This window comes from Phacochoerus africanus, chromosome 1 (assembly GCF_016906955.1).
Source record: "Phacochoerus africanus isolate WHEZ1 chromosome 1, ROS_Pafr_v1, whole genome shotgun sequence".
NCBI lineage: Eukaryota > Metazoa > Chordata > Mammalia > Artiodactyla > Suidae > Phacochoerus > Phacochoerus africanus.
In genome coordinates, this window is record NC_062544.1 from 110982551 (window position 1) to 111010088 (window position 27538).

General features: G+C 46.2%; 1 protein-coding gene across 8 annotated transcripts in view; it reads left to right on the forward strand.

Moving 5' to 3' along the window:
• Positions 1–7373: 7373 nt before the first annotated feature.
• DHX30 (DExH-box helicase 30) overlaps positions 7374–27538 on the forward strand; it is a 30306-nt gene continuing 10141 nt past the window's right edge. The window contains exons 1-8 of one of the 8 annotated variants that reach the window (XM_047773169.1): positions 7374–7509; positions 9380–9474; positions 10157–10263; positions 11197–11251; positions 16956–17051; positions 18114–18142; positions 24573–24703; positions 25319–25429. In XM_047773169.1, the coding sequence (XP_047629125.1) occupies positions 10239–10263; positions 11197–11251; positions 16956–17051; positions 18114–18142; positions 24573–24703; positions 25319–25429 (447 nt within the window). In that variant the 5' untranslated portion in view covers positions 7374–7509; positions 9380–9474; positions 10157–10238. The other 7 variants (XM_047773177.1, XM_047773186.1, XM_047773196.1 and 4 more) reach the window with 7 other exon arrangements.

The following is a 27538-nucleotide window of genomic DNA, read 5'->3' on the forward strand; positions in this document are numbered from 1 at the left end:
AATATGACTGTGTTTGGAGATGGGGCCTTTAGGGAGGTAACTGAGGTTGAATAAAATCCTAAGGTTGGGGCCCTAATCTGATAGGACTGTGGTATCCTTATTTGAGGAAGAGAACCCAGAGACACCTCTCTCTCCATGAATCCACAGAAGAAAAATCATGTGAGGACACTGTCTATAGGCCAGGAATAGAGGTCTCACAAGAAGCCAACTCTGACAGCCCATTGATCTTGAACTATGAGCCTCCAGAACTATAAGCAAATAAATTTCTATATTGGGACTTCCTCCCAAAATGCGTTTTTTTTTTTTGCACTCCAAGCAGACTAATATAGATGTATTCTATTTAATTAGTCCCTTAATAAGAGATGTGTAGATTGGGTTTTCTTTTGTTTTTTAACATTACTTATAAGGCAGAAATGAATTTACTTACACAACTCTTAACTGAAATGGGTCAAAGGGCATGTACCTCTTAAATCTGATGTACCCAAACCACCCTCTAAGAAGAGTAACACCAATTTACTGTTCCCCCCCATGAGTGCTCGTTTCCCTAAACTGGAACCAGTCTCCCAGGTGAAAATGCTCACTCCTTCAACAACACTTAATTCAGTACTTATTTCGTTGTTTTTTTTTTGGGGGGGGGGTCTTTTTAGGGCCACACCTGAGGTGTAAAGAGGTTCCCAGGGTTGGGGTCGAGTCGGAGCTGTAAGCTGCTGGCCTACACCCCACCATAGCAACACGGGATCTAAGCCTCATCCGCGACCTACAGCTCACCGCAACGCCGGATCCTTAATCCACTGAGTGAGGCCAGGGACTGAAACTGCATATTCATGGATGCTAGTCAGATTCATTTCCGCTGAGCCACCATGACGGGAACTCCAGTGCCTATTTCTGAATAGTGCCAGACACTGTACAAGGTGCTTGGGATACATCAGTGAACAAAGGATTAAGTCCCTGCCCTCAAGGATCTTTACTCTAGAGAAAAATGATAGGGATAGAGTAGCATAATCAAATAGCAGTTTAAAAATCCTGCTAGGGAACTATAGATAGAAACTTTCAGGGGCTTTGGGAGACCACAGTAAATTAATGATTACTCAAAATGCAATGAGAAAATCTTGAAACAATGTGGGGTTTTTTGACTCCTGAAGCAGAGTAAGCTGTTTAGCAGCAAAGCCGGACAGCCTTGCCTAACAACAAAGCCATGCAACAGAGGCCCAAGTCATGACTTAAGACACTAAAACAATAGTAGAAAAATAAGGCCTACATCCTGCCCAGTGACATCAACAAGTTAATGACTCACAGGACATGCTCTCTGTGCACATGAAAAACAATAATTTAGGGAAGGTTGACATTTCAAAATGAAAAGACCCTCATTATACTGAGATCTGAAATAATTTTTCCATAGTGCCAAGACAGTCCTTGGTGGGTCATATAGGCTAAAAAACTCCCCTGCCCAACATGTAGGTGGGATTAATGATGTGGACTTGAAGAATGAGGCAAAAGGTAGGCTTCTCCTCCTCTCCTCTTTTCCTTTGATTATAAAAATGTAACCCACTCAGTACTTGGGGCAGAAGAACATTTGTTTACCTGCTGGCTTATAAACCTCACAAGCATCCTATTCTAATAAATCACCTCTTATCTTTGCCTCTCACTGAATTCATCCCAAGATGCATTTCTGCAGCTTCAGAAACAGGTGGTAAGTAGGGATACACACATAAATACACAATGTGGCATCCGAGCAGAGACCCGGATGGAAAGAGAAAACATATCTGACCAATACTTGAAAGAATAATGTTGGAGTTCCTGTTGTGGCGCAGTGGAAACGAATCCGACTAGGAACCATGATGTTGCAGGTTTGATCCCTGGCCTCGCTCAGTGGGTTAAGGATCCGGCATTGCCATGAGCTGTGGTGTGGGTCGCAGATGAGGCTTGGATCTGGCATTGCTGTGGCTATGGTGTAGGCCAGCAGCAACAGCTCCAATTAGACCCCTAGCCTGGGAACCTCCATATGCCTCCGGCATGACCCTAAAAAGACAAAAGACAAAAAAAAAAAAAAAAGAATAATGTTGAGTGTTTCATGGCTAATTGTCTTTATTTATTTAAATACGGCTGCACTTGTAGCATATGGAAGTTCCCAGGCGGGGGAATGAATACGTGCCTCTGCAGCGCCCTGAGCGGCTGCAGTCAGATTCTTAATCTACTGCACCACATTGGGAATTCCACTTTTTTTTTCTTTTTTAGGCCACACCTGCAGCATATGTAAGTTCCTGGGCTAAGGGTGGAATTGGAGCTGCAGCTGCTGACCTATACCACAGCCACAGCAACTCAGGATCCTTTACCCATTGAGGGAGGCCAGGGATGAAACCTGCATCCTCTTGGATACTAGTCAGGTTCATTTCTGCTGAGCCACAATGGGAACTCCCAGCCCTGCAGAGTTTTTCAGAATGAAGGGCTAGTTAGTGGTCTGTCTCTGAAATAACTTGCATTTTCATAATGGGTGTAACAAATATTTGCTTAGCAGCATCTCTAGATGCTGGGATGCAGGTTTGATCCAGCAGTGGGTTAAGGATCTGGTATTGCTGCAAGTGTGGTATAGGTCACAACTTTGGCTTAGATCTGATCCCTGGCCTGGGAACTCCTTATGCCATGGGGCGGCCAAAAAAGAAAAAAAAAAAAGCTAACTTCTATTGGGAAAACTGGACAGCTACATGTAAAAGAGTGAAATTCTGTCACACCATGCACAAAAATTAACTCTAAATGGATTGAAGACCTTGGAAGTTACTGTGCGGTAGGTACAGTGGGTTTGATCCCTTGCTCTGGAAATTCCATATGCTACCAGTGTGACCAAAAAAAAAAAAAAAAATTGGGGAGTTCCTGTTGTGACTCAGTGGTTAACGAATCCGACTAGGAACTATGAGGTTGCAGGTTCGATCCCTGGCCTTACCCAGTGGGTTAAGGATCTGGTGTTGCCATGCGCTGTGGTGTAGATCGAAGATGCAACTTGGATCATGTGTTGATGTGGCTCTGGCATAGACCTCTAGCCTGGGAATCTCCATATGCTGTGGGTGCGGCCCTGGAAAAGACAAAAAGACCAAAAAAAAAAAAAAATTGGTCAGTAACAAGGACCTACCATATAGCTCAGGGAAATCTATTCAATACTCTATGATGGCATATATGGGGAAAGAATCTGAAAAAGAATGGATTTTATATATGTGTATGTATGGCTGATTCACTTTGCTGTATACCTGAAACTAGCAACACTGTCGTAAGTTACCTATACTCTAATAAGATTTATTTTAAAACAAAGCACCATTTCACTCTAGGTGGGATTCTGTCTAGAATAATGAAATTTCAGAACTGAAATGGTCTTAAAAGTCATCTGGTTCAACTTTGCTCTGATTTAAGACTCCTCTTACTCCATAGTATCTCTTCCTAAGTGGTCTACTTTGATTTCAAAAAAAGCACAGAAGCGAAGTTCCCGCTGTGGCACAGCAGAAACGAATCCGACTAGGAACAATGAGGTTGCAGGTTCGATCCCTGGCCTCGATCAGTGGGTTAAGGATCCTGCATGGCTGTGGCTGTGGCGTAGGCCAGCAGCTATAGCTCCGATTGGACCCTAGCCTGGGAACCTCCATATGCCATGGGTATGCCACAAAAAAAAAAAAAAAAGCACAGAAAGTGAGTATTTAAGCCAAAGTAGATGAAAATCTACTTTGAGGTACCCACAAAATGTCTTTAGTCTGGGATAGTAAACACAAGGGGAAAAAAAGACATACTCAAACTAGGTAACTAAAGAGTTTACTAATGGGATTCTTAACAGAAAGTACAGGCAGGTTTAAATAAATCTGAGAAGTACTGTGGGGCAAGCAATAGTAGGAGTCAGAATCTTCTCTCAGCTATAGATCCCAGGACATAAATTACTATTTTTCTTTTTTGGTCACCCTGGGGTATGTGGATTTCTTGGGCCAGGGATCAGATCCAAGCTGCAGTTGCAACCTATGTTGCAGCAACACTGGATCCTAAACCCATTGTGCCGGGCCAGGGATCAAACCACAGCAACACTGGATCCTTAGCCCACTGTGCTGGGCTAGGGATCAAACTTGCATCCCACCAATCCCAGAGACACCACTGATCCTGTTTCACCACAGAGGGAACTCCAAAAATGATTTTTTTTTTTTTTTTTTTTTTAGGGCTGCACCTGAGGCACATAGAAGTTCCCAGGCTAGGGGTCAAATCAGAGCTGTAGCTGCCGGCGTACACCACAGCCACAGCAACACCAGATCTGAGCCAAGTCTACCTATACCATAGTTCACAGCAATGCTGGATCCTTAACCCACTGAGCGGGGCCAGGGATCGAATCCAAGTGCTCATGGATACTAGTTAGGTTCATTACTGTTGAGCCACAATGGGAACTCTGATGTTGTTTTTCCACTCTATTTTCTGTTTCTTGATAGCCTTAGTTATGAGTTCTAAAATTAGTTTCCACCAATATCTCAAACTTAAAAAACAGCCTAAACGGCATGAGTATATAGGACAAGAATCTGAGAGTGAGAAGCCGTTATCTAAGCACCCTCTGGAGCACTTCTGTGGCACTGGGGATACAGATATAATCCAAAAGCTTGGCATTCTAGTTGGGGCAGACAAATAAAAAAAATACTTTAAGTGCTACCACATAGGTAAAAATAAACTGCTAATAGAAGCTCAAAGTACGGGAGTTCCTGTCATGGCTCAGTGGAAATGAATCTGACTAGCATCCATGAGGACACAAGTTTGATCCCTGGCCTCACTCAGTGGGTTAAGGATCTGGCATTGCCGTGAGTCATGGTGTATGCCACAGATGAGGCTCGGATCCTGCATTTCTGTGACATAGGCCGGTGGCTACAGCTCCAATTCGACCCCTAGCCTGGGAACCTCCATATGCATGAGTGGGGCCCTTAAAAAGAAAGAAGCTCAAAGTAGAGCCTAGAGAAATGAGTAGGAAACTGCCAGAAGATGTGAAGTTTCTGGATAGAGATCTTAGCAAAGAATAAAATCTAGGGACTGCACACAGGAAAATAAGACAGTGATAGGAAATAGGTGAAATATATGGGAGGGAAGGAAAAAGACACTCACTTTGATATATAATGGATCATTTTATCAGTTTCTCTAGTTACAGCCATTCATTAAGATTAGTTCAAGGCTTAGGAGTTCCCATTGTGGGGCAGTGGAAACAAATCCGGCTAGCATCCATGAAGATTCAGGTTTGATCCGTGGCCTTGCTCAGTGGGTTAAGGAGCTGTGGTGTAGGTTGTAAATGTGGCTCAGATCTCCGCACTGTTGTGGCTGTGGCCGACAGCTACAGGTTGGATTTGACTCCTAACCTGGGAACTTCCATATGCTGCCGATTTGGCCCTAAAAAGGAAAAAAGAAAAAAAAAAAAGTTTGAGGCTCAAGAATAAGGAAAAGCTCTTCTGGGACAAAATAAAACATAAAATGTGCCAGGAGAAAAAGTGTTTATGAGTTCCCTTGTGGAGCAGGGATAAGGATCCAGCATTGTGCCTTGGGTCACTACTGCAATGCCAGCTCAATCCTGGCCCAACCTTGCAGAAAAAAAAAGTATTAGAATGTTCCACTTGTGCCTTTTGCAGGGCTTCCTCTAGGTTTTGCTTTAAAACTTATTTACATGCTTTTCTCATCCTCTCTAGCAGATTAGAATTTCCTTTGCAGCAGAGACCACATCTTTATCACTTAATATTCACAACGGCACTTCAAAAACAATCTTAATGAGGCTTAATCTATTACCTCCAACTCCCATCTCCCTTAATTATAGTAACAGTGCATAATACCTCCAGTTACTGTGGTACCATCTCAAAGCCATCACTCCACACATCTGTAGCCAGGGACCAGCCTGGAGCTCTTCAATCGCCCTCTCATTCTTATCTTTCTTGTCTTTCACCACTGAACATAGTTCAATCCTTCATTACTTTCATTTGGTTAGTATCCTAGGTAATATTTTTCCAACTCTACTCCCACACTTCCAGAATAACTTCTCTAAAATACTGTAAATTTACTCTCCTACTTGAACTGTAAAAATGTCTCACAAAAAATAATTGATTAAAAATAAAGTCAAAATCCCAGCATAGCATCCTGCTTTTTCTGCTCTATTTTCCTAAACATACACATATCCACCCCATTGGTCACACTGAACTATTGAATAGTCTTAGGATTTGCCTTTTGTTCCACCTGGATGCCTTTGCTCACGTGACTTTCTGTACGTTTTCAACACTATACTTCCTCTCCAGCATTTATAACTAACTTTCTGCTTTACAGATGTTTTCATCTTCTTTACTGGCCCTAGGCCCCTTGGGAGCAGGGTCTTCATCTCTGCCACACAACTGCTATCCATCAATATCCCTGAAGGCAACATCCCACACACATCTTAGCCCCACGCCCTGATTAAAACAGGTAATAATTATTCGCATGTTCCATGCTCACCTCTCTCACCCTTCTGTCCCACGTTGAGATAAAATAATAAATACTTGTTAAATTTAAATGTTTGGACAAAAACGATGGGATACGGCCACATTTTAGAAAGCATATTCTAAGTCTTTCCAGGAGTAAAATCCTGACCCAGCTTCAGAGCTACTCCCCACTGAGATGTCTCCTTTTGACATTCACACTGGAGCCTCATTTGAAGGATTGCAGCACAAAACAAGGACAATGCCCTTTCTCATCTCAGGCGAGAGGGAGGCGGGGGCACGGGATCTTTAGACACGCCCAGCAGCACTCTGACCTGCGGTCTCCCTCCACTTACAAGTGCCCCCTTGTTCTTTCCCTAGCGTTGTACCGTTCACAACGCGCGATCGTGTTGACTTCATCTTCCTAACAATCTTGTGAGGTAGAAATCCTCATCTCCCTAAAGAAACAGAAGATCAAAAGGGAAGATGGAGAAGAGAAGAGGCGTGGCAACGAGCCGCGGCGGGGAAGCGGGTAGAAGCCCGGAGCCAGAGTTGGATTTTGTTCCCGGCTCAACTCTGACCCGGCCTGTGTGTTTACCCGCAGCGGGAGGCGCGGGGCGGGTGTGCAGAGGACCCGAAATCTCTCTCACAATCACACTCGGGATGCTAAGCCACTGCGAGAAGGGCGGCGGCCCAGACTCGCTTCCTGGACGCCCCCAGGGCCCCTCGCGTGCTCATCCTCTTAACTACCCTGCCGGAAGTCCCGCCTCGCCCACCCCTCATTGGGCCCGGAGCCGGAGTCTCGCCGCGGGTTGGCTGCCCGGGGGCATGAGCCCTGGGCGGCCACTGAGGGCCTCAAGCAGGGGACCAGCTGCAGACCCGCGGAGACGCGGGGTCGAGCGCGGGAGGCGGGGCTGGGGGCGCGGGACCGGGAGCTCCCGCGGTTGGCGGGACTTCCGCCACGGGACCCGGAAGCGGCCGCGCAGCGGCTGGTGGGAGTTGTAGTCCGGCCGTGGTTTGGGGGGGCCCGCGGCTCATGCGCGGTGCACCGAGGCTTGTTTCACATCTGTAACAACAGGTGAATTGGGCTTTTTATTCTACCCTTTCGTGCCCCCTTGAGGAGCCGGCCGCGGCCGGGGGTGGTCGGCGCGAGGAGGGGCTCGGGTCCGACCGCCGGCTTGGCGGAGAGTGGGGTGGAGAAGCGGGCTGGCCCGTGAAGCAGGCCGGGCATCCTAGGCCTGCCCGGGAAGCCGGCCGGGCCGAGCGCTGGCCAGCCAGGCCTCGGCCTGCCGTTGCCATGGAGCCGGGGCGGGGGCGGGGGCCAGACCGGTCCGCTGGGGCGGGCCTCGTAGCCAGGGGCACCGCGGGGGCCGCGGGAGAAGCCGCTTCATTGGCGCAACAACGCCTCCGCCTCAGGGGATGCTCTGTTTCCCGAGGTAGGGCCTGGAGGAAGCCCCCGGAGTGCCCTGGGACCTTTGTCTGCCCCCGTGCCGCCTGGACCGTTCGTCCAAAAGGTGGCCTGGTGCATTCTGGCTCCCCTGGTTTGCCTCCTTTTGCACCGACCTTGTTACTGGGGGAGGCCAAGGGGTGAAGTGTTCTTTGTTTGCTGGTGGTGACTTGCCCCATTTCGCAGGGGAAGACCTAATGCATGTTGGGTCCTTTGTTTGCAGTGAACTGAAGTCCCAGGGGTCCTCAGAACCCTCGAGCCAGGAGTATGGCGTTAGCATGCTGTCTAGCTAGTCGACGTGTAGCAACACTGCTCACTTTAATTGTGATTTTGCAGGGCAGAGATTGTTCACTTTCCAACCTCCATCTACAGGGGCTTGTCATACACTGTAGCAAGTGGACTGCAGGTGGCCAGTTGCAGATTCTAAACGTGGGTTTTAGTTGCAATTTACTAGCCATAGCGAAAAAGAGCATTGTTTGCTCGTTTCCCTTGCAGTTTCTTTGAAGGCAATAACCCCACTGGCATAGTGGGACTTGACTGCATTTTATAGTTTACACTTAAATCTTGGAATCTTGGAGTTTCTGGAAGGAGAACTCTTTTCCTGATATAGTATTTGGGATTTATTTAGCGCTTTTTATTTATGTAGCTGTTTTAGGTGCAGGAAATACATCCTTTGCTGCATTTTCTGTGTAGGTTGTCCCTTTACCTCCAAAAGATACTTACTCTCCAACTGTTTCAAAATATGGAATTGTGGTCCAAAGTTTATCGGTTGGACCTTCTTGCCCCTTTCAGCCTTAAGATGCCAACAGAATATTCTTTCAAAGAGTGAACCATGGGACATCTAGGCAACAGCGTGATAACATGGGAATAAGTAGTATAGTATAGGCATGGAAAACTTTGGAGCTCAATCCCTTAACTGCAGATTTGCATTGTGCCTTGAGACAGTTATGGGATGTTGGGCAAATTGTATAAATTTCTCTTCTCTGGGAAAATCTACCTCAGTTTCTTTCCCTGGGAAAGATATTTCCTACCTCACTGGTAGTTTCATAGCTTGAGTGAGATAAAGTGTGTGGAAGTACTTTGTAAGCTGTAAAAATGGTACTTAACATTTCAGTCTTGATCTTTTCCTGATTGGAAAAGCTTTTTTATCTACCTTAGAATAGGTTCATATTATAGTCATATGGAAATAGAGCTCAAAACTGAAGCAAGTATTGCTCTGGGCTTGGAGACGATGCTTTCAGGACTACATGTCCCTCTTTACTGTGACATAATCTTTCTTGGTGTCTTATAGATGCTGATGTAGGGCATCACACAATTTGATGGGTCTGGAGTGGGTCATGGCAGGTTCTGAAGTGAGGCCAAAGTGTATAATATGTGTTTTCATGCCACTAACAAAACTTGTCCTTGTTGTTAGAGTTAGTAAATGAATTTCAATGGTCCGGAGCAACTTTCTTTCCCTGCGGGGGCCATCACTTTAGTGACCCAGCATTGTACTTCCCAGGAGGAGGCCCAGCCTCGTGATGAGGAATAGCAAAGAGAGAATTCAGCTCCAGTTTAAAAGCCTTCAAAATCTGAGACTGTCACTGCTCTTGTAAGGTAAGTTGATCTAGCCATGCACACAAAGTAGTGGTGGGTCTCAGGCTCAGCCACACTATAAAGCAGAAGGCATGTATTAAATCCATTTGTGACTGTCTTGGAAGAAGGGTATCATTTTAAATTAATCATTATAGACTCTGTCCTTGAATCATCTCATAGTGTCTCTATCTGGAGTTAAGTGGTGTTTCATTATGCAAGAAATTTTGACATAATGTTATTTTACTTATCTCTAGATTATTTAAGAAAAACTCTAAACAAAGTTTTCCAACATAATACTGTATAACAAGGAAGACAGTTTTCTTTTTAGATCTCTTTGAAATGTTCTAGGGCTTTATAAACTAATCTCTAAAAGATCCTATCCTGAATCTCACAGTATATTTTATTAAGACTTATACAGGAAAAGATAGTGTTACATGAGCCTTTGTTGGTATGGAGAGGATCAGGGACTTTTTAAAAGCAAAATGAGTCTGTTTACAAGCAAAATAGCTTTTACAACTTCATAGCTAGAAAGTATTGTTTTTTAATTAATAATCACTTAGATGTTTTAGATTTTATAATACTCAGATTTTTCTTTAAAATTAGAATCTCAAATTATACCCTTTTTCTTTTAATGTGGGTAGAAGGAGTCTATAGAATGTAACTTATTAAAGTAAATTGTATCATTGTTGATATTGTATTGAAGTTTTCTTTCTGAGCTACCATATCCTATCGGCTGAAATTTCCGGCATCCCTGGGGGAGAGGAGGCCATCAGGGCAGACCTGCTATGGACCTGAAAGATTCGTCCCCAGGTCAGCCCTCCACCCCCACCTCCCCACAATTTGAGAATAAGAGGGAATAGTAGTCAGGAGCAGGAATAGGCCCCATTAGACTCCTAGTAATCTTGGACATCATCCAGATTTGCTAAAGTGTTGTATAGGTATTTTTAAGCTAAGGCCATATAGGGTTACTCCATCAACCCAGGAGTACTACAATATTAAAAACATCTGTAAGTCTGAGTTTGAGTGCTTTGTAAAACAAAGTTGTTAAAGCAGAGGTGTTCTTTATTTTGTGTGTGTGTGTGTGTGTGTGTGTGTGTGTGTGTGTGTAAGTCTGTAGGTATATTGCTCAGTTAAATGTGCTAATGGAAAAATGCAGCAAAATTTTTGGCCAGTAGTTAAACTTTATCTTAATATTTGTTATTTCATAGAGACACCACCATGAAAGGCTTTTTGTTTCAAATCACTCTCCATTTACTCTTTGATACTGTTAGTCAAGTTCCATTCCTAGGGTCTTGACTAGGTTTTGTGAAAGCCCAATATACCAGTTTGTCCATAAGGCAAACATCAGTCCCATTTCCTGATGGCACATGAGAAAAAGGGTCCATGTAGAATTTTATTTCTTCCTACAAGTCCTAGGATAACTGCAAGTATTATGATGAGGTGGAAGTATATGTCTCTCATGATGAGATGCACCCCCTTCTGTTCCTTCTATTTGGTAGGGTTCAGGGAGTTTAGGACAAAGAAAAGAAGAAAGCCCTCAATTAGAAATAAAGATGTGTAATTACTTTATAGTGGAGATGGCTCTTCCTTCCCTAAGACTGGGAGCAGCAGTTGGGGCTCATTAGTAAAGAACTTCATTTGTCTTGTCTTTTGGACAGTGCTTTCTGTGTTACTGAAGTCTTCTTTGTGGGGTTCCTGGGCCAGAAATATTAACCATTGCCTCTTGGCCCTGTTTCTTCTTAGGATTCCAGCTTTCACTCCTGGCCAGAAATGTTCAGCCTGGACTCATTCAGAAAAGGTAAGAATGTAGTTATATGTAGTAGGCCCTTTCTCTCTGTGATAGGTGGCTGTGAAAATCCCTCACCAGTGTGTAGTCCTTGGACTCCCTCTTTGAGTAACTTTCCAAAGTCCTTTCCCAGCCTTCCTCTTGCTTGGTGCTTGTAATATGTGCCACCTCCTCTACACCCAGGTCTTTGTGTACATTTGCCCCCCCCCCCCCCCCGAATGATCTCTCACACACATTTACTGCTTATTGAAATCCTACTATTTTCCTTTTTTTTTTTTTTCCCTTGCTTTTTAGGGCTCCATGTATGGCATATGAAAGTTCTCAGGCTAGTGGTTAATCGGAGATGCAGCTGCTAGCCTACACCACAGCCACAGCAATTCAGGATCTGAGCTGAGTCTGCAACCTACACCACAGCTCACGGCCACACCAGATCTTTAACCCACTGAGCAAGGCCAGGGATCAAACCTGCATCTTCATGGATACTACCTGAGTTTGTTAACCACTGAGTCACGATGGGAACTCCTCCATGTGTTTTCATATTGCATGAAAAAATTAATTTCTGTCATCCTTGTTGTATTGGTTAAATGTATCTGAAAAGGGAAATATTGACTTGGGATTAGTGTAGACAGCACATTTGGAACCAAAATTAAGCACATTTAATTGCTTTGTCTTTTATCTGCTTATCAGTGGGCTTTGTTGTCCACCCACTTGTAAAAGTTGGATGAAAATGGGTTTTCTCTGGGTAGGAGTGTCTCAGTTAACAGCAGTGATTTCTTTTCTTTTTTTTTTTTTTGTCTTTTTGCCATTTTCTTGGGCCGCTCTTGCGGCATATGGAGGTTCCCAGGCTAGGGGTCAAATCGGAGCCATAGCCACTGGCCTACACCAGAGCCACAGCAACGCAGGATCCGAGCCGCGTCTGCGACCTACACAGCTCATAGCAACGCCGGATCGTTGACCCACTGAGCAAGGCCAGGGATCGAACCTGCAACCTTATGGTTCCTAGTTGGATTCATTAACCACTGCACCACGACGGGAACTCCAACAGCACTGATTTCTTAAAGAGATGGAGAGCCCAATAAAATCATGGTCCTCCTTCTCCCTATGATAGGGAGATGGTATCCGGTGAGAGAGTTTCAGGGGCAAAATTCCTTTCTAGCATTTGTGATTTTTGCTTTCTAGGCTGGCATCTGAATGGTTCGAGAGGCTTTCCTTCAGGGATGATGACACTGTTAGCCCTCAGCTTAGTGGGAGGCAGGAGAACCTCACTGAGCCAAAGCTCCATACCCACATGCCCCGTTCACATTGCACCTCTGCCTCTCACTGGCCAAGGAGACTTGGAGGAGGAGTTGGCCACTGTTCTGCCTCCTTTCTCACCATTTAAGTTGAGATAGGTTTGTTCCAAGGATCAGGTGAATTCATGTGTGTAAAGATCTTAGAACAGGGCCTGGTACCTGGCAAATTCACAATCCATGGTATTGAGTCACTTCAGAACATAATAATCAGATATAGACTGATTTGGGGCCTTGCTTTCCACACAGGTAAGTGTTTTGTATTCTTAACCAAGAATCTTTTTATTTAAAAAATTTTTAAAATTTAATCATTATTATTATTATTATTTTTTTGTCTTTCTGCCTTTTTCTAGGGCGGCTTCCCACAGCATATGGAGGTTCCCAGGCTAGGGGTCTAATCTCAGCTATAGCCACTGGCCTACGCCACAGCCACAGCAACCCGGGATCCGGGCCGTGTCTGTGACCTACACCACAGCTCACGGCAACACTGGATCCTTAACCCACTGAACAAGGCCAGGGATCGAACCTGCAACTTCATGGTTCCTAGTTGGATTCATTAACCACTGCGCCACGACGGGAACTCCCAAGAACGTTTTTATGCTTGCAGGTCTCTGGAAAACCTTTAATCAGAAAGTCACTAATTTAAATATTTTCCTTCAGGCAAACCTGTCTTTTCATGGCTACAAGGCTAAATGGAATGCTAGTCTCACTTATGGTTTGCGTCATGGCGTGGCAGTTGGTCAAGTGTGGCCTTGTGACACTTAATTGTTGTATAGGACTTCTTTTTTGTGTGTGTGTTTTTAGGGTCGCACCCCCAAGCATATGAAGGTTCCCATGCTAGGGATTGAATTGGAACTATAGCTGCTTGCCTGTACCGCAGCCATGGCAACTCGGGATCCAAGCCCTGTCTGTGACCTATGCCACAATTCATGGCAATGCAGGATCCTTTAACCCACTGAGCAAGGCCAGGGATCAAACCTGTGTCCTCATGGATGCTAGTCAGATTTGTTTTCACTGAGCCATGACAGGAACTCCTTGTATAGGACTTCTTAATCTTGAGTTTTTATGTTTTTCATTGTTCTGCACGGTGAGATTATAAGTTCCCTAGGATGTCATGAACCTTGAGAGGAAATGTAACATGGTATAAAGCATGAGTCAGACTGGCTAGGGTTTCAATCTGGTCCCCACTAACACTAGCAGGGTATTAACTTTATTGTTTCCCAGCTGCTATCCTTAGGGGTATAGTGAATATTAGAGATGATATAGGAAAAGTAGGTAGGTCTTTGGTAAATGTGAGTAGGTTGATCTATTGGAGGTACAGCCCTGTAGCCCATGGGTTTCTGGAGAGTGACAGCTTGGCTTCAATATACTGTGTGCTGTGAGGCTGCAAGATTTAGCACCTGCTGTGTACGAGTCACTAGAGTGAAGCTAGTTATGTTTCAGAGATGATTTCTGGTACTCAGGGGTTTACAGTGTCAACGGGATGGGTCATTTGATAGTTCTGAAGGTAATGGCCTTCGGAATTCTCTGCAGTATTGCGGACAGTGGCCCACTGGGTCTTATGGCTACCATTTTTCCTATTATGTAATTAAATAGAGCTGCCAACATCTCCCAACTAGACTGCTTGTGACATGTTATTGCCGTAGCCAGCATCTTAACACAGGTTTCTTGTCTCTCAGCTATATTGCCGTCAGAATCAGGCCACAAAGTTGATCTTTTATAGTCGGCACAAAACTTTGAAAAACACTGTATCGGCCGTGAGAATGTGCAATTTTTGCCAGTGGTCAGAAGAGGCCTCAGTGATGTGGAATTATAACTCCCCGCCCCCACACTGAGAGTGCTTAATGAAATAGTAAATAACTGAATCATTTATTCTTTTTTTTTCAAGCCAGCATCCTTGGATATGAATGAGGATCTTCCTCAAATAGGAACAGAGAGCTGGCCATTTACTAGCTTCAAGACAGAGCTAACAATAGTTCCTAGATAAACCTTGATCCTAGGCATTTTGTTCCAGAAGACTCTATGGCATTTCCGCTGTAACACTACATGTGTTTTTTGCAAAAACCACACACCTCTAATGTTATAAGAGGGTTTTGGGGGGAAATAGAGTTGACATGATACAGCTGCAACTTTATGACCAGAGGATGACAAAAACAGTTATTGGAGAGTTCCTATCGTGGCACAGTGGAAACAAATCGGACTAGGAACCATGAGGTTGTGGGTTTGATCCCTGGCCTTGCTCAGTGGGTTAAGGATCTGGCGTTGCGGTGAGCTGTGGTGTAGGTCACAGGCGGGGCTCGGATCCTACGTTGCTGTGGCTGTGGTGTAGGCTGGCAGCTGTAGGTCTAATTCAACCCCTAGCCTGGGAACCTCCATATGCCATGGGTGTGGCCCTAAAAAGCAAACAAAACAAAAACAGTCTTTGGTACTTGAGAAGCCTCTTTGGACCACAGAAGGCAGCTCCATGTGATACTAAAAATGTACAGTGAAGCTTCTAATGAAAACAGAGCTGGTAGTTGCTGAGACAGTGCAGATAAAGTGGAGCTTTGAGCCAGTGGGGTTGCCATTAAGGAGGGTGTGCAGCTGGGAGTGTGGCAGTGGGGGACTAGAGTGCAGGTACCTGCTTCCCCCCGCCCCCACCCCAGCCCAGCATTTTATTGTGAAGAATTTTGGAAATACTGAATTGTTGAAATCCTATAGTGAACACCTGTAAATCTACCACCTCAATGCCCTACAAGCACTTGATTTTAATTTTAATTTTTTAATTTAATTTCTCTATTAAGGCTGCACCCCTGGCATATGGAGATTCCCAGCCTAGGGGTCAAATCAGAGCTGCAGCTGCTGGCTTACATCACAGTCAAAGCAATGCAGAATCCGAGCCACGTGTGTGATGTGTGCCACAGCTCACAGCAACGCTGGATCTTTAACCCAATGAGTGAGCCCAGGGATTAAACTAGCATCCTCATGGATGCTAGTCAGATTTGTTTCCGCTGAGCCATGATGGGAACTCCCCTTGATTTTAATTTTTTAAAAAATACAGCTGAAGGGGCTTTTTTTTTTTAAAGTTTTACGTCCCCCACCCCTTTCTTTTTGGGGTATGCCCAGGGCATGTGGATGTTCCCAGGCCAGGGGTGAACCTGAACCACAGCAGTGACAGTGTCGAATCCTTCACCACTAGGCAACCAGGGAACTCCTGAAAAGGACTTTTTCTTTTCCTGCTGAAAATTATCCTACTCCTGCTTTTCAGTTCACTTGCCTTAGAAAAATTAGATTTGAACCAAAGGTCTTACATTTTACTGATAACATTCTCCTATTTACCAATTGTATATAAATTATTTGCATTATAGAAAGGGGCATCATTGTAGCAGAATAGGCTGTTTCTCAAGTGTGTAGAGTGAGCGTGCCTGTCTCTCCTGCTCCGCTCCCGCCCCATTTATTATATGAAAATGTGTGGAGCAAAGAGCTCATGTGCCTTTTCCCCCAGACCAGGGATTCTCTGATGTTTTCACCATTTAGTTGGTTTTAAAGCCCTTAAACCTTCCTTAGCCATATCTTTCCACCTTCCCATGGAGCATTCAGTGAGTGTCTTAATTTTAGTTTATGTATATCAAATTTTGGGGGCTTTTTTTTTTTTTCCCACTGTACAGCAAGGGGGTCAGGTTATCCTTATATGTATACATTACAATTACATTTTTCCCCCAGCCTTTCTTCTGTTGCAACATGAGTATCTAGACAAAGTTCTCAATGCTATTCAGCAGGATCTCCTTGTAAATCTATTCTAAGTTGTGTCTGATAAGCCCAAGCTCCTGGGGACTTTTTAAAAATAGGTCACTACTGCGTAGTATTTAGTCTCCAAATGAATGGAAATATTTGGAATGGTGAATCATTAACTTTCAGAAAAAGGGAGAAGGCTGATAAGTGTAGATCTAATAAAGGCTCTTAGGGAGTACACCAGTAGCCAGTTTGTCCCCCTCTTGCCAGTTTTTAGAAGGAGAGAATGATTTGAGATCTAGTGGCTCATCTGGGGCACCCATAGCAGATACAGGGACAGCTTCCATAAGTGGAGGAGAGATAAGTGGATGAATCCAGGGGATTTACATGGTACCATGAGACTATGGAGAAACACTTGGGATGGGTGTTGCACTCATGGAGGGTACCTAAAGGAACAAGGAGAGTTTGAGGGCTTTTTTGAGAGCCATGAGGGGACCCGTACGAGGCTATCATGTGTCACATCTGTATTAAGACAATTGCCTTCTTCCTGTGTGGCATCGGTGGCACAGTTTCTCAGAACCTATGACTGGCTCCGGATACCATCCAGCAGCTTTGTGGCCCAGAGCTCCTCAGGGTGTTCTAGGGCCAGTCAGTCCAGGGTCTGTAACTTTGAGGGGTGAGAATATGTCACCATGATGCCCTCTCTCTTTCCCCAGATCGGGCCCAGCACAGGCAGCGTCAGTGCAAACTTCCCCCACCCCGTCTTCCACCCATGTGTGTCAACCCTGCCCCTGGAGGGACCATCTCTCGAGGTAAGAGAGGAGCCACGCCTCCAGCACCAGCTTGGTCTAGGAGCTGTGGGGAGGCGGGTGGCTGTGGAAGCCTGGGTGCTATAAGCCTCTGGAAAGCAAGCAAGGAGGAGTGGGGTTAGCAGAGCTTTCGGAGCCCTCAGGGAGACATCATTTGGAAAGGTCTGAGTTATTTCATGATGCTTGGCCGCTTGGCTTAGACCCTGCAGTCTCACTGGGCCTCCTGGTATGACCAGGAATAAAGCCTAGGCTCAGTCTGGGGTCTGGTACCAATGTGGAGAATCAGAGGGCTCAGACCTTCGGGCATTCTCTGACTCAGGTGCCTCAGAAAGTGCGGGGCACTTGAAACAGGGCCAGGACAGAGAGCCCTGACTTGGCCCAGTGCCCTCCATCTCGGAGGCTTTGGGAATGCTCAGCACGTTACTCCCTTATCTCCCCCTGCACCTCAAAGCACTTTACTCACAGTGAAACCTGTCTCAGCCTCTCCTTTTGATTTGGGAGAACATCAGAGCCCCCAGACAGGTGACAACTCACCTCAGATCCCACTGGTCCCAAGGATGGGACGAGTAATAGGGCCCAGGGAAGTGTTTCTTCTCATGAGTGTCTCTTCTCTTCCCTCAGACTTAGACTTTTTTCCTGACCAGTGCTCCTGGTGGCTTCTTTCTTATTCTGACAGCTGCCCTTCCCTGCTTCAATGGCTGCTTGTTCACTCCCCTTCCCTAGTTTTTTTTTAGTAGAAGAACACTATTGTAGTTCACAGACTCTTGGCTCTATGTGGAGACAGCATGTCCATTCTAGGCTCTGTAAAGTGCTTTGAAGGTCAAGAGCTCAGGAAGGGTGTGGGGAGCATGCAGCACGCACTACCACCATGTTCCCATGCAGTTTCTACACGCACTGCCTTCCTGCTGCAGTGGCCCTGACTATAGACAGCAGTGTAGAAATGAGTTCTGACCCCTCTGACCATTTGACTTAGGTTTTAAAGAAATGCCACCCCCTACAGTTGCCAAAACAAGAGTTGATTGCCCTTTTTTTTTTCTTTCTTAAAATGCCCTGTAACTCGAAAAGGCTGAACGTTAACATTTCCAACATGGCAGGTGAGTGGCTCTGAGAGTGTCAGATGTGCTTTGGCTAAGCTTAAAGATGGTTAGTTGGGATTAACCAGGCAGCACGGCTAGGTAGTGCCTCCTTGAGCACATGCAGAGGAGAAGGCTGCTGCTCTTGGGAGAGGCAGCTGCTCCTGTGGGGCAGCCCATCACGCCCTTCACTGTCTTTTCTGGAGGAACAAGACCCCCTGAGCCTGATTGCTTCCTCACAGCTGCACCTCCAGAAGGTATCTGGGTGTATGCATCTTTGCCTTCTCTTTCTCTCTTTTTTTTTTTTAGCAAGAAAGGGTTCTTGCCTCTGTTCCTTTATCACAGAAGCAACAACCTCTTAGTCCACATGACCGTTGAACCTTTCTGCCATGCTTTCTGATTCCCTGAAGGCTCTGCTGTACTTAAGAAGGAAGTGTGGGAGTTCCCGCTGTGGGACAGTGGGTTAAGAATCCAACTGCAGAAGTTCCCGCTGTGGCACAAGGGGATTGGCAGCATCTCTGTAGCACCAGGATGCAGGTTCAATTCTTGGCCCAGCACATTGGGTTAAAGGGACTGGTGACATTGCCTCAGCCAAGGCATAGGCTGCAACAGTGGCTTGCATCTGATCCCTGGTTCAGGAACACCATATGCTATGGGGTGGCCAAAAGAGGAGGAAAAAAAAAATCCGATTTCACCAGCTTGGGTCTCTGGAAGCGTGGGTTTGATCTCCAGCCCAGTGCATTGGGTTAAAAGGATCCTGCATTGCCCCAGTTGTGGCGTAGGTCACAGTGGTGGCTTGGATTCAGTCCCTGGTCCAGGAACTTCCATATGTGAGTGCAGCAGTTTAAAAAAAAAAAAAAAAAAAAAAGGCCTTGTTTCAAAGTAAAGTAAACGGTGAATAAATTAAGAAACTTGCTCCCGATGTCCACCCCTATCCCCCACCCCTGGTGAATCTTCTCTACCCACCCAGATCTGAGAATGTAGAGTGCTAAAAAGCAGTGAGGGCTCACACTCCTTCTGACAGGATCCTAGGGAGCATAGGACTGTTCATTCCCTGATACAGACATCTCGCCTCTTTGGTGTGGTTTACCTCAGAGGACCTTGTGGCTTTATATAAACCTGGATGGGAAAGCCATGAAAATGGATGGTGTGGTCAGGGTGGCCAACAAGCCCCTGTAGTCCCTTTGCCTCTCATGTTGCCAACCAAATGGACCATTTCTCGTCATTTGGACCATCCGTAAAATATCTAACTATGATTAAGTTGACAGAATGTTGGCTGAGACCCCTGATTCCTTCAGATGTTGGTGGTCCCTCTCACCTTCCCTCCAGAAGTTCTCTGGTCTGCTCAAAGTCCAGACTGTCTTGGGCTTCCTCTTGCTGCTTTTTCCTGGGACCACCAAAGTTTAAGATCCTGAAATATCCTCCTATGTATTCAGCAGATCCTTTAACCTTAATTCCTTAATGCTGCTAGGTATCCTTGTTTAGCACTTCTAGTACCAGATACTGTGCTTGATCCAGAAGTGATGGAGAGATCTCTGAGCTAGTAAACTGTTCCTTTTTTCAGAACTTCCCTCCTTTTTCACAGGCAGAGGAGTCAACTTTCTCTCCCCAGAGAATGGAGATTGGAGGAGAAGACTTAATGTTGGTGGAAATGAAGGGGGTCATGCTTGAACCCCTCTAACTTTCTTCGGGGTCCTCTAAAGCAGCAGTTGGCAAACTTTCTTTCAGGATCATAGAGTAAACATTCCAGGCTTTGCAGGCCATATGGTTTCTCTTGGAGCTACTTAATTTTGCCATTACAGCATGAAAGAGTAATGAGATGATACAGACACAAATGAGCATGACTATGTTCCCAATAAACTTCATAAAAACAGGCAGTTGGTGGATTTGGTCTGCAGGCTACAATTTGGCTGCCCGTGCTCCGGATCAGTGGGGATCACAGAACCAGAAGGGTTCCAAGACCTGAACTAAGAGTTTCCCTCATTTTACAAAACATGATGAGATTTGTGGAGGTGAAATATTTGCTCATGGTGATACCAGCTATTAGAAATCAGATGAAATAAATGAAATAGGGAAAGGGGACAAAGAGCTCTCAGAATCAACTAGCTGGTTGTCATGGCCTGACCTTTTTTTTTTTTTTTTTAGGGCCGCACCCACCTGTGGCATATGGAGAGTCCCAGGCTAGGGGTCTAATTGGAGCTACAGCTGCTGGCCTGCACCACAGAAATGCAGGGTCCGAGCTGAGTCTGCGACCTACACCACAGCTCACGGCAACAATGGATCCTTAACCCTACTGAGTGAGGCCAGGAATCAAACCTGCAACATGACGGTTCCTAGTCAGATTCGTTTCTGCTGCACCACGATGGGAACTCCTGACCTTTTTTTTTTTGTCATAAAATTTCAAACATCTGTTTGAAATATGTTTTCTAAAATAGAGAAAATTGCATAATAAACCCCTGTGTACCTGCCATCTGGCTTGAACAATGAACAGCTCACGGCCAGTCTTACTTTGTATATATCCTTCCCCTTTGGCCTCTTTGGAACCAAATCCCTGAAATCACAGCATTTCAACCTTAGCCTGACTCAGTGGCTGTCAGAGCAGAGTGCTATTCCGAGGGCTTCCTGAAACATCAAGATGGGCCCAGGGCCTGCTTTCCAGGTGAGGTCTTTATGTCTAGGCTCTTGCCTCCTTCAGCTTTCAGATACCACAGTTTTTAGAATTTGACCTTAGCTACTGCTGCCACTCCCAGGCTTGGTAAGCTTCTGTATTCTTTTGAGGGAATTTGGGCTGCTAACAATCCTTGTAAAGTACTCCTGAAGCTGGGTAGATGCCTCAGCTTTTGGCAAATTAAAGTGCCACTTGGCCAAATTCAAAGCCCTTGTAGAATCGTATTCTGTCCCAGGCATCTTGCCATCCCAATATGGTTGATCTAGGTAGGGGTGTTTGACACAAACGGTAGTGTCCCCTTGTAAGGTTAGACCACTGCTGCCAAGGCCACTGTCTCTTTTTCCGTTCTCCTGGTAAGAACCCACTGAGTAGGGAATGGAGGAGCAGGAGTTGAAGTTGTCCCATCCTGCCCTGGGTTGTCTTCTAAGAGACCTGTCCCTTGTTGTCTCAGACCTCAGAGGGCGGACATTTCTATCAGAGCACTCTGCAAAGCCCTCTTCCAAATATTCCTATTTTATCTTAACTGCAGCCTTACCAAATGAGTAGAGCAAGTTTATCCGAATTTTCCCAATTGATAAAATGGCCCAAGGTTCACAGCTGGAAGTGGTAGAGTGGGGACTAAGGCCAAACATTAGGACTCAAATTCCATATTCTTGCCATAGGCCAGCGAGTCAGAGTGTGATTCCAGACTCGCAGCCTCAGTAGTATCCGGAGACTTCTTAAAAATGCAGGTCTTGGGCCCCACTCCAGACCTAATGAATGAGAAACTCTGTAGGGGGTAGCTCTCAGCAATGTTTTGATAAGCTCTCCATAGCAATTAAATCTTGAATTATAAAACAAACCCCTCCTTCCTAGCTAAACCCCAACTGCACCGCCAACCTCTGACCAAGGCCTCCTTCCAAGGGACTGAATATGTAAGATCCTTGCTATCACTGCCCTTGCTGAACTGCCCCAGGTTGCAGATTCAGTCTGACCCCAAACCCTACTCCTCAGTGCCAGAAAGGCTGAAGAGGAATGAGCCTGGCTAGAACCCAGGTGTAGTAGTTTGGGAGCAGAATCCCATCTGGCTTTCAAACAAGTACAGAACAGCAGCTTCAGACAGTCACTGCTGGACCAGCTCAGTTCTTGAGCAGTGTCGAAGTTGGTACTTCTCACCTTTGACTCTAGGTCTGGACGCGAAATCTGGTTTGCTTGTGTTCAGGAGTTTTTTCCTGTCTGAGGTCCACATTCATACCCAGATTTATTTTGTAAGCCATTAGATGAAGTGGCTGTGCCTCAGCTTAGCAATTATTTTACACTCTGCTGTCCAGAGTGCAAAACCAATTTGCCAGGGCATGTGGGAGATACCTACCTTCAGTGGGTAGAGGGAACTAAAGGTTCATTTCCTTGGATGGACATTGAGCTAAGGCCTGCGCTATTTCCCAAAAAACCCCTCTCTCTTCCAGCCTCAGATTCAGATGATGAGTCTATGGGCTTGGATTTAGTTGGGGAGTAATTTTGGCACGGTCTCAGCCCAGGCCCGTTTGGCTCATCGGCTGACTGCAGCTTGAGGCACCAGAGGCCTTGGGCACTGAGGGGCGGGAGCCTTCTTGGCTCGGCTCCGGGGTCCGCCCATCCGGCAGGGGGCGCGCGGTGCCCGGGCGGCCCGCTCTTGCCCTTCTACCCTGTCCCTGCTGGGCTCCTGAGTCGCGAGGGCCGGCGGGAGCGAGATGGCGGCCGCCAGGAGACTCATGGCGCTGGCCGCCGGCGTCTCTCCGCGCCTTCGGCCGCCGGGTCCCCGCGCCACCGGGCGACAGGGACGCTCGCGCGGCCTCTCGACAGGCTGCGCCCGCCCCGGCTGCTCCAAGGAGGCCGCAGAGGTCGAGGCCGGGGTGGCCCCTGGCGGGCCTGGGGAAGGCGACGGAAGCATGGTGAACGGTGAGGGCAGTGGCGGGGACAGCCAGGCTGTGACGCCTTTGGCTCCTGGGGATTGCAGAGCTAGGGGCGCGGGCCAGGGTCGGGCCCTCTCCTGTTTGGCTGAGCCAAGCATCCAGTGGCAGACCGCAGCCCTCCTGTTATAAAGCTCGGTGCGGCTCAGGCCCAAATGGACCCCAAGCTCAGAGGTTCTGGAACTGGAGCACCTGCACCTGCACCTGCAGGAATAGGTGAGGTGTGTACCTCGAGGGAATGGGGGAAAACAAGTAAACGTCCAGTTCCTGCCAGGATGGTGGTCAAGGGTTAGAGCCTCAAGGATAGGCACATCCTCTGTTGTGAGAAAGGGAAGGAGCCCAAATACACTTGGGACTTCAAGATCTTGAATAGAGACAGAGTGATTGCTCTAGTGGACCCTAGCGCTGTGCCTTCTGAATAGCGTAGGAAATGAAACTAAGAGCATCCTTGCCTATCAAGAGTGGACAGAGAGAGCCAGCCTCTGCTTGCCCGGTAGATGTGGAGGAGGTACCATTGCACAACTGCTGTTTATATGTGTGTCTAATTGGCTACTCAAAGTGGGATGGATCCCCTTTGAGTCTACTTACATATTGTTTCTTGACTACTTGAGCCTCTGTTTCTTTACAAGTTATCATTTAGTGGGAGAGAGAACGAGGCAGAATCCTTCCCTTTGGCCAGTTGACATAGGAGTCTGTTCGAAGGAAACAGTCTCAACCCAGGCAGCAGCATTATAGCAGAACTCTTGGAGGAGAGTTTTCAAAATACGCAGAGACTTGTCTGACATCACCACCATTCTCCAGTGCCCTATGGGGATCAGAGTGTGTAATGCTGTGAAGAAGCTCCCCAGATGACTTGTGATCAATACACGTTGGTGCATGGGTTCATATATGTACCCTCTACAAATTTCCTTTTTGGGGCTGGTTTAGAGTAGAAGTATAATGTCAGAAACTGTGGGTGGAGAATGAAAAGGCTTCCTGTCTCCTCTGCTGGGTCTCTGCCTTTGCATCTTTTGAATGTCCCCTCTTGGTGCCTTGAGTCTCTTCCTTCTGTTTTTAGCCACTCCCAGCAGGCTTCATTGTGGTCTGACTAAGCCCTGTGTTTGGCACAAGCTGCCTCTAGGTGGACATCTCACCCATATGTGCTCTGGGATTGATCCAAAGTACAAGTACAAATACAAAAAAAAAAAAAAAAGTTAGGTACCTCTCATGGTGTTTGATGCATCCTGCCTTCACTTGGTTCACTACAGTGAACTCCTGGGAGGAATAGCTCATGTCTGTGTCTCAGGTATGGAGGTCTCTAATCAGTGTCCCTAAACATAAACTGGCTCTGGGGAGGCCTTTTGCAGAATGCTAAAGTACAGCTGAGAACTTGGGTCTGGTGTTCAGACTCCAGGGCTAATCCTCCCTTTTGTATGTCTATTCTTTTAGGAGGGGCCTTGCATTGTCTTGATCTCCAGTGTGTGTGTTTGTGTGTGGTTGATTTTTTTGTTTGTGTAATGTCTTCTTTCAGACATTAGACTGGTGGGGCGTGGGGTGGGTTGTTGGCATGTAGGCTTCTGTAGTTGATACATTAAGTCAGGAGCTTGGGTGGGGAAGAGGATGCTGGCTGTTTCCCCTCTGTGGTGTGGAGGGCATTGACCCGTCTCCTTCAGGAGATGATTGTGCAGTGAGTGTAGCCCCACTGTACCTTGTAAGCCTTGAAGCCATTTCTCCCTCCTTTTTAAGATGCTCCTGGGTGGTTGGGGTCACAAGCCAACATCCTCAGTATCCAGCCCAGGGTTGCCCTGATACACATGCCGGTGGAGTTTTTTCAAGAAAAGGAACAGCTATAATGCTTTTGTTCTTATTTTCTTAGCTTCTAGGGACCTATTAAAAGAGTTTCCACAGCCCAAAAATCTTCTCAACAGTGTGATTGGAAGAGCCCTTGGCATCTCACACGCAAAAGACAAATTGGTCTACGTGCACACAAATGGACCGAAGAAAAAGGTAACTCTGCTGGTGGCAGGGAGACGTGTTGGTCTGTCTCTTAGGAATGAGACTGGCTGCCCTTGGTTCGCTCAGATTTCTTGTCAGGGAGGCCATAGAGTGGGTATTCTGAATTGAGAATGGGCAGCAGAGATTCTCAGAGTGAAGAAGCTAGGTCTGGAGAAGAACCTGGTTTAGGAAAAGGGAACACGGGCAAGTGCCTCTGTACTGGTCCCTGGTTTTGATCCCTCATCAACTAACTGGGACTGCAGAGGGTTAGCATTGTTGATAATTCCTGCTCCCAGAGTCTTGTAGATCCTGAGACCCACAGAAGCATGCAGGCAAACCATTCTGAATGAAGATTTTTAAGGATAAAGATGGGTCCTACCTGCCCTCTGCCCACCTGCCCAAACATGGCCCTTTGAAGAAGCAGAACAACTTGAGGTGGGACAGTGGCTTGAGGGTGGGGGAGTCAGAGCCTGACAAGGAGTTAATGATGGGGTTGGGGTTCTGTCTTGCACTCAGCTCTGCTGTCATGAGGTATAGAGCTTTGCTCTTGATTCTCCATGTGATTTGCAATGCCTTTGCAGTCTAGATCTAGAGTCAAGGGTCCTGATCCTCTCTTCTCTTCCTCAGAAAGTCACCCTCCACATAAAGTGGCCCAAGAGCGTGGAGGTAGAAGGCTATGGCAGCAAGAAGATCGACGCTGAGAGGCAGGCTGCAGCTGCGGCCTGCCAGCTGTTCAAGGTGACCCTCCCCTAGTGAAAACCATGCAGACCTCACTCCTGGGAACTTCTTGCTTTGATGGTCATCCTAGTGCCTGGTGCACCTACGTTGGCAGGGTGTTCATCTACTTGCCTGTCCTGAACTCTTTCCCGCTTTTGGTTCCTTTTCTGCTTCAGCCAGTGAGGGAGTATATTATTATTACTTTCTTGCCACTGTAGTTATCTACTTTATATGGTTTCAAAAACCACAGGGGACCTATTTATGAAAAACATTCCCTCTATACAGGGAATGGTTTCTGTTTTCCTGTCCGTGTTATTTCATGTAGGTTCTTCCTTATAGCCATGTACAAGGCTCTTACAATGAGCCCCTTTTCAGACTCTTTTACTTAAAATGGACATGTAATAGTCACTTCGCTAATTTCCCAGTGGTTGGACATGGATTGTGTTCAGTTTTTGGTTATGTAGCATTTGCTAGACCTTCATCATTGTTCCCTGCCTTTCCTTCCATCCCTGATTGACTCCCTTCATGGCTGTGCCAAACTTAATTCTTCCTCACATTCTTAGGTCTTTTCTCTGACAAGAACAAAGCTGCAGGACATACATTCCTCAGCTTCTCTCTCGTTCATGGCCTGCAGATCTTCATTTTCTCTTCATCCTTCCTGCATATGAGGAGGAAAGGTTTCTTGTCCTGTCCCGGAACTCTTATATGGACCCTTCTCTTATCTCTGTCTCCCCTGTGTGTCTCTCCTCCATTCCCTCTCCCATGCTTATTTATTTATTTATTTAGTCTTTCTGCCTTTTCTTGGGCCCCTCCCGTGGCACATGGAAGTTCCCAGGCTAGGGGTCTAATCGGAGCTCTAGCCGCCAGCCTACGCCAGAGCCACAGCAGAGCCAGATCCGAGCCACGTCTGTGACCTACACCACAGCTCACTGCAACACTGGATCCTTAACCCACTGAGCAAGGCCAGGGATCGAACCCGAAACCTCGTGTTTCCTAGTCGGATTTGTTTCTGCTGCGCCACGATGGGAACTCCCATGTTTTTATTTTTCAGATATTTCTTCCTCTGATTCTTTTCTGTAGGGGTCAAAAATTCTTCAGTGTCATGGTCCCTTCACCAGGCCCTACTTCCTCTGCACACAGCTTTCTCTACTTGTGGTCTGCATTTTCTCAGTGTCACAGCCCTTGCCATGGTTGAATCCTCATAGCGCCAGGTGGTTGTTGGCTGACCAGAGCAGAGCTTTGCCAGGCTCATCAGCCTCTTCCCAAACCTTGCTCTGCTTGAATGTTCTGTGGCTTTGGCACTTCCAGGTGTCTCTTCCTCAGCCCCTGGGTCGTACCCACTCTCCTTTTCTCTGGGGCATGCCAAGCTCCTCTTCCGCTCACATGTTTTGTTTATCTAGTCATCTCTCCATTGGAAACTTCCATATTTTGGCTGTTGTGAATAATCCTGATTTGAACACGTGTGTACAAATATCTCTTCAAAACCTTGCTTTTAATCTCCAGAAGTAGAATTGCTGAATCCTATGGTAATTCTATTGTTAGTTTTTTAAGTAAGTGCCATTCTGTTTTTGAAAGTGGCTGTACTGTTATACATTTCCACCGATAGTACACAGGTGACAATTTCTTCACATTGCCACCAACACTTGTTATTTTTTTTCTTTATCTTGTAATAGTCGTTCTAATGGATATGAGGTGGTATCATTGGGGATTTGATTTGCATTTCCCTAATGGTTGGTGATGTTGAGCATATTTTCTTGTGCTTATTGGCCATGTATATATCTTCTTTGGAGAAATATCTAATCAAGTCCTTTGTCCATTTTTTTTTCCCTTTTGGCTGCACCTGCGGCATATGGAAGTGCCTGGGCCAGGGGTCAAATCTCAACTGTAGCTGCAATATATGCCACAGCTGCAGCAATACCAGATCCTTAACCCACTGCACCAGGCTGGTGATTGAACCCAAACCTCCACAGGGACAACACTGGATCCTTAACCTGTAGCACCGCAGGAGCAACTCCCCTTTGTCCATTTTTTTAACCAGATTGTTTTGTTGTTGAGTTATAGGAGTTCTTTATGTATTCAGGACTTTATACCCTTTTCAGTTCCCAGTATTTTTACTCACACTTCTTCAGC